Source organism: Haliaeetus albicilla, chromosome 18, assembly GCF_947461875.1.
Source record: "Haliaeetus albicilla chromosome 18, bHalAlb1.1, whole genome shotgun sequence".
Taxonomy (NCBI): Eukaryota; Metazoa; Chordata; class Aves; order Accipitriformes; family Accipitridae; genus Haliaeetus; species Haliaeetus albicilla.
The window spans coordinates 28,008,855-28,016,065 of NC_091500.1; the positions used below are offsets into that span (position 1 = coordinate 28,008,855).

The 7,211-nt window shown below is 67.9% G+C and overlaps 1 protein-coding gene across 1 annotated transcript; it reads right to left on the reverse strand.

Moving 5' to 3' along the window:
• Positions 1-1,047: 1,047 nt before the first annotated feature.
• Positions 1,048-6,196, reverse strand: KRT18 (keratin 18). Its single transcript, XM_069806051.1, has 7 exons — positions 5,783-6,196; positions 5,172-5,254; positions 3,616-3,772; positions 3,358-3,522; positions 2,309-2,434; positions 1,990-2,213; positions 1,048-1,217 (listed from the first exon to the last, which is right to left on the reverse strand). Exons 1-7 carry the CDS (start codon positions 6,176-6,178, stop codon positions 1,112-1,114), a joined length of 1,257 nt encoding a protein of 418 aa, XP_069662152.1. The 5' UTR covers positions 6,179-6,196; the 3' UTR covers positions 1,048-1,111.
• Between the last annotated feature and the right edge of the window lie 1,015 nt (positions 6,197-7,211).

Here is a 7,211-nt window from a genome sequence, read left to right on the forward strand (position 1 = left end):
CTCGGAGCGGAGCGGCTTGATTCTGAGTTTGGCGGCGCCGCCCGCGTCGAGATTCAGGGGCTGGGGCCGAGCGGGCGGGCCGCGGGACTGCCGTGGGGCAGAGCCGTGGGGCAGAGCCGTGGGTCACACGCCGTGGGGCACAGCTGTGGGATGCAGCCGTGGGGCAGCACCGTGAGGAACGGCCGTGGGGCACAGCCGTGGGGCATCGTCATGGGGCACCAGTGTGGGGCAGCGCCATGGGGCGGCATGCCATGGGTCACGGCTGTGGGTCACAGCCGTGGGGAACAGCCATAGGGCAGGGCGGTGGGGCCACGTGCCACGGGACAGCGCTGTGGGTCAGAGCCGTGGGGCAACACCGTGGGGCACATGCTTTGGTCCCAGCCATGGGGCACGGCCGTGGGGCAAAGCTGTGGGGCATCACTGTAGCTCACAGCTGTGGGGCAGTGCTGTGGGGCAGTGCCGTGGGTCACAGCCGCGGGTCACAGCCGCTGGGAATGGCTGTGGGGCAGTGCCGTGGGTCACAGCTGTGGGTCACAGCCGCTGGGAATAGCTGTGGGGCAGTGCCGTGGGTCACAGCCACTGGGAGTAGCTGTGGGGCAGTGCCGTGGGTCACAGCTGTGGGTCACAGCCGCTGGGAATGGCTGTGGGGCAGTGCCGTGGGTCACAGCCACTGGGAATGGCTGTGGGGCGGTGCTGTGGGTCAGAGCCGTGGGTCACAGCCACTGGGAATGGCTGTGGGGCAGTGCCGTGGGTCACAGCAGTGGGTCACAGCCACTGGGAATGGCTGTGGGGCAGTGCCGTGGGTCAGAGCCGTGGGTCACACAGTGGGTCAGAGCCGTGGGGCACGTGCTGTGGGTCACAGCCACATTGCAGGGCCATAGGGCACACGCCGTGGGGCAGAGCACCCATCCACCCCCCCGTCTGTCCACGCACCCCCCCAGCCTCTCTGCCAGCCCCCCCATCCCCCCCCCCCCCCCGTGCCTCAGTTTCCCCGCAGCCCCCACCCGCTCCCTCCCCAGTCAAAAAGCGACACCGGGCTGGAACAGCTCCCCGGGGGGAGAGAATTGCCATTTTATTGGGGGGGGTCCAGGGGGGGGCCCCCTCCTCCTGCTCAATGGGTCCGCACCATCACCTCGGCCCCCGCCGGGCCCCCCCCCAGCCTTGGGGTGCTGCTCGGGGGGGGGCTGGTCGTCTGCTTCTCCAGGGCGTCCTGCAAGCTGGGGGGGGGTGGTGTTTGGGGGGGGGGTGAGGGTGCTGGGGGGCACCCCGGGGGGGTCCCTGCTCCCATGGGAGCTGACACCCCCCCCCCTTCCCAGTGTCACCCCGGGGAACCCAGAGGTGACGGAGGGGCTGGGGTGTCCCGAGCCTCACAAGTGTGTGTCCCCCCTGTGTCTCTCTCCCCCCCCCCCCCCGTGTCCCTGGGGTGTTGTGTGTAACAGGACCTGCTCCCCCCCCCATCTGGGTGTCTCCTCCCCAGGGCCCCCCCGGCGATGGAGCTGGGACACCCCAGCACCCACAGCACCCCCCGGCTGGGTGCCACCGCTGTGTGTGTCCCCCCCCCCCATGTCCCCATGGGGAGGGGGAACCCTGATTGGGGGGGGGTGTTCTCATGGGGGTCCTGACATGGGGGGAGACCCCCAGTCTGGGGGGGGTGTTCTCATGGGGGTCCTGACATGGGGGGAGACCCCCAATCGGGGGGGGTGTCCCATGGGGGGTGTTCCCATGGGGTCTTGACATGGGGGGGACCCCCAATCCGGGGGGGTGTGTTCCTATGGGGGTCTTGACATGGGGGGAGACCCCTTACCTGGGGGGGTGCACCCCACTGGCCAGGTGACCCACCTCTGTGTCATGTGCCCCCCCCCCCCAGCACCCCAAAGGACGGGGACCCAGCACCCCGGACCTCACCCGCGCACCCCGCCACCCCTCTCCCCTTCCCTCCCCAAACTGGGGGTGACTGGGGAGGGGGTCCCCCATGGTCCCCCCCCCTACCTGAACTCCTCTCCCCCCTCCAGCAGCCGCCGGTAGGTCTGAATTTCGCTCTCCAGTTGACCGGTGACCCGCCGTAGGGCCTGCTGCTCCCCGGCTTGACGTCCCAGTTCATCCCGCAGCCCCCCCAGTTCCTCCTGGGTGCGCAGGATCAGGCCCCTCAATTGCTCCAGTTGCCCCCCGTAACGGGTTTCCACTTCGGCCAAGTTGGCTTCCAAGCCGGCTTTCTGCGGGGACGTACGGCTCGGCGTCACCGGTGGCTCGGTGGGTTTATTTGGGTGGGTGGGTGAGTTTTTTTGGGGGGGTGATGGGGGGGGGCTACCTGGTTTCGGAGGGACTCCAGGTCGATCTCCAGGGTCTGGAGGGAACGGCGCAGACCCAGCGCGGTGCTGCGAGCCGCCTCCACGTCCCGGCTGCTCTGCGTCAGCTCCACCGTGCTCTCCGTGATCTGGGACGGACGGACGGACGGACACGGACGTGGGTCATGGGGGGGCTCAGCACCATGGCTTGGCCCACCACGGTCACCCCAACCCCCGGCGGGGGCATGGTGGGGGGTGGTATCACCCCCAGGACCCCACGGGATGGGGGTCACCCTGGGAATGTCCCCAGTGGTGGAGCAGGGCCCCCCCTTGGGGAGGGTGCCGTGTCCCCCCCCAAGACCAGGGTCCCCCCCATAGGATGGGGGTCACCCCAAGAGTGTCCCCGATGTTGGGCCAGGACCCTGCTGGGTTGAGCCCCCCCCCCATGGGGTGCCTTTGGGGAACACCCCCATGGTGGAGTGGGGACCCCCAGGGGGACACCACCCCCCCCAGATTGGGGTTCCCCCATGTCAGGACCCCCATGGCAACACCCCCCTCCAGATTGGGGGTTTCCCCATGTCAGGACCCCCATGGGAACACTCCCCCCCCAATCAGGGTTCCCCCTCCCCATGCCAGGATGCCCATAGCAACACCCCCCCCAGATTGGGGGTCCCCCCTCTGCATCAGGACCCCCATGGCAACACCCCCCCAGGTACGGGGTCCCCCCCATGTCAGGACCCCCATAGCAACACCCCCCTCAGATTGGGGTTTCCCCCCCATGTCAGGACCCCCATGGGAACACCCCCTCCCAGATTGGGGGTTCCCCCCCGTGTCAGGACCCCCATGGCAACACCCCCCCCAGATTGGGGGTCCCCCCTCTGCATCAGGACCCCCATGGGTACACCCCCCCAGATCAGAGGTCCCCCCCCCATGGGAACACCCCCCAGATCAGGGGTCCCCCCCATGCCAGGACCCCCAGACGAGCACTTCCACGGAGCATCACCCCAGCTGCCTGGGGTGCCCCGGGGTGCGAGTTGGTTTGTTTTTTTTTTTTGGGGGGGGGTGTCCCCACCTGCTGCCCCCAGTACTTCTCCAGCTCTTCCAGATTTTTCCGGGCCAGGCTGTCGTACTCCGCCCGGATCTCCGCCATCGCCTTCCCCAGGTCCTGCGATTTGGGGGCGTCCACCTCCACCGTCACCCCCGAACTGGAGACCTGCGCCCGGAGACTCCGCACCTCCTGGGGGGGACACACACACACACTGGCGATGAGGGGTCCCTGTCCCACGGGTCCCCCCAACTCCCCCCCCCACCTCCATCTCCGTCCCCCCACCTCCTCGTGGTTCTTCTGCGTGAAGCCCAGCTGCTCCCGCAGGGCCTCGATGTCCCCCTCCAGCTGCAGCCGTGCCATGTTGGTGTCATCGATGGCCTTGCGCAGCCCCAAAATGTCGTTCTCCACCGCCAGACGGATGGCCAGCTCCGCCTCGTACCTGGGGACACGGGCACGGATGCGGCCCCGTCCCGTCCCTACTGCCACCTCCACCCCCCTGTCCCCATTCCATCCCTGTCCCCGTCCTTGATCCTGTTCCCCATCCTCTGTCCCCATTCCCACTCCTGTTTCCATCCTTGTCCTTGTCCCCATTCCCACCCCATCCCTATCCCTGTCCCCATCCTTGTCCCTCCATCCTGTCCCCGTCCTCTGTCCCCATCCTCTGTCCCCATCACTGTCCCCATCCTTGTCCCTCCATCCTGTCCCCATTCCCACTCCTCTTTCCATCTTTGTCCCCATCCCTGTCCCCATTCCCACCCTGTCCTCATCCCTGTCCCCATCCTTGTCCCTCCATTCTGTCCCCATTCCCACTCCTCTTTCCATCCTTGTCCCTGTCCCCATCCCTGTCCCCATCTTTGTCCCTCCATTCTGTCCCCATTCCCACTCCTCTTTCCATCCTTGTCCCTGTCCCCATCCCTGTCCCCATTCCCCCCATCCCTATCCCTGTCCCCATCCTTGTCCCTCCATCCTGTCCCCATTCTCTGTCCCCATCCCTGTCCCCATTCCCACCCTGTCCCCATCCCTGTCCCTGTCCCCATTCCCACTCCCATTTCCATCCTTGTCCTTGTCCTTTTCCCCGTCCCTGTCCCCATTCCCACCCCCCTTTCCATCCTTGTCCCCATCCCCATTCCCACCCCGTCCCCATCCCTGTCCCCATCCTTGTCCCTCCATCCCTGTCCCCATTCCCACCCCGTCCCCATCCCCGTCCCCATCCCTGTCCCTCCATCCCTGTCCCTCCATCCCTGTCTCTCCATCCCTGTCCCCATCCTTGTCCCCATTCCCACCCTGTCCCCATCCCTGTCCCCATCCTTATCCCTCTCTCCATCCCGTCCCCATCCTCTGTCCCCATTCCCACCCCCCTTTCCATCCTTGTCCCTGTCCCCATCCCTGTCCCCATTCCCACCCCATCCCTATTCGTGTCCCCATCCTTGTCCCTCCATCCTGTCCCCATACCCACCCTGTCCCCATCCTTGTCCTTGTCCCCATCCCTGTCCCTGTCCCCATTCCCACTCCTGTTTCCATCCTTGTCCTTGTCTTTTTCCCCGTCCCTGTCCCCATTCCCACCCCCCTTTCCATCCTTGTCCCCATTCCCACCCCATCCCCATCCCTGTCCCCATCCTTGTCCCTCCATCCCTGTCTCTCCATCCCTGTCCCCATCCTTGTCCCCATTCCCACCCTGTCCCCATCCCTGTCCCCATCCTTATCCCTCTCTCCATCCCGTCCCCATCCTCTGTCCCCATTCCCACCCCCCTTTCCATCCTTGTCCCTGTCCCCATTCCCACCCAGTCCCCATCCCAGTCCCATCCCAGTCCCGTCCCAGTCCCGTCCCAGTCCCTCACTTGACCCTGAAGTCATCGGCCGCCAGCCGAGCGTTGTCGATCTGCAGCACCCTGCGGGCGTTCTCCACCGTCGCCTCGAAAATCTGGGGGGGGGGGGGGGAACAGGGACGGGGACATGGGAACACAGCACCGTCACCGGGGCGCGGGGACCCCCCCGCTGCCACCCCCCCCGCTGCCACCCACGTCACCCAGGCAGGTGCCACCCTGGCAGCTGCCCGCGCTGCCGTGGGGGGGGGGGGCGGAATGGGATGGGGTGGGAAGCTGGGGGGGGGGACCTTGCCGTGGAAAATTGGTGATAAACTGGGGTGGGCTCACTGGGGGGGGGGCGGACCCAAGTGTCCGGGCTGGGTGCTGGGTGACCCCCAGCCTGGCCGAGAACACGGCGGCGGGGGGGCTGTGGGGCTCGTTCACCTAAAAAACGCGGCGTTGGACCCCCCGTCCGACACCGCCGAGCCCTGTTGCCCTTGGTCATGTCGTCCCCCCCCCCCAAAATAGCCCCCCCGGTGCCATCCCTGACCGTGGGGTGCAAAGTCCACCCAGCCCCACCACCCGACGGGTTAATCCTTAACCCCCCGGTACCCCCCCCCCACCACCACCACCAGGGATCCCACCTTATCCCGCAGCTCCCGGACCAGTTCCCACTGGTGACCCCAGTCCTGGGTACTGGGACCTTTTTTGGCCACCACCTCCCGGATTTGGGCCTCCAAGCGCCGATTCTCCTGCTCCAGGCTCCGGACCTTCTCCAGGTAAGCGGCCAAGCGGTCGTTGAGGTCCTGCAGGGTCTCCTTCTCGTTGCCCACCACGCCGGACCCCCAAAACGTCGCGCCGCCCCCCAAACCGGTCCCGTAGCCGCCCCCCGAAACGGTCAAACGGGTGACGGAGACGCGGGTGCCCGAACCCCCGGCTCTGCCGTAAATGCTGGCGGCGCTGCCCGAGGGAGCGATGGCGGAGCCGGTGCCGGCGGGACGGCGGGGAAAGGAGCGGGTGCTGCCAGCGGGGAGGCTCATGGGGACGGACGGACGGACGGATGGACGGATGGACGGACGGATGGACAGATGGACGGACGGTGGACGGACGGTGGGTGGACGGACGGTGGACAGAGGGTGGGTGGACGGACGGTGGACGGATGGAGGAGGGACGGGTGGACAGATGGACGGACGGCGGGCGGACGGTGGACAGACGGACGGACGGATGGCGGATGGACGGATGGCGGGCGGACGGACGGATGGCGGGCGGACGGCGGACGGACGGACAGGCAGCAGACGGACGGATGGAGGATGGATGGGTGGACAGACGGACGGACGGATGGCGGATGGACGGACGGCGGGCGGACGGCGGACGGACGGACAGGCAGCAGACGGACGGATGGTGGACGGACAGACGGATGGAGGATGGGCGGAGGGACGGACGGACGGACGGAGGGGCAGGCGCCGTTTATAGCTGTGGGGAGGGCGGCCCCACGGCCCCACCCGAGAAGGTGGGGCTGGACCCAGCCCACGGCTCGTGTTCCCCTGGGGGGGGGCTCGGACCCATAACTTGGGGGGGCGGGGGGGGGCAGGAATGGGGGGGCAACCCCGTAACCTCGGGGGGAGCGGGGTGGAGGAGTGGGGCTCAGCCCCACACATTTTGGGGTACCCCCCACCCCCACGTCACCCCCCTGATACACCCACCCACCCCATAGGGACCCCCCCCCCGACCCATTCCCGGGGGGGGGGGGTCTCCCGGAATCCCACCACACCTCCCCCCACCCAGGGGATTTGGGGGATTCCCCCCCCCCCGGGCACCCTCAGACCCCGCCCCCCCCCCGGGACTGGTTTTGGGGTGGGGGGGGACCCCACGCATCTGGGTGGGAGAGCAGCGGTGGTCTTTGGGGGGGGCGAGGGGGGTCCCGGGGGGGCTGCGAGTGGGAGTGGGTCACCCCGGCTGCGGGCGTGGGAATGGGTGGCTTGGCGTGAGCACGCACCTTCGCACAAGCACGCAATTTTGCACGAGAACGCACCTTTGCACGAGTGCACGCTTTGCAGGAACACGCACCTTTGC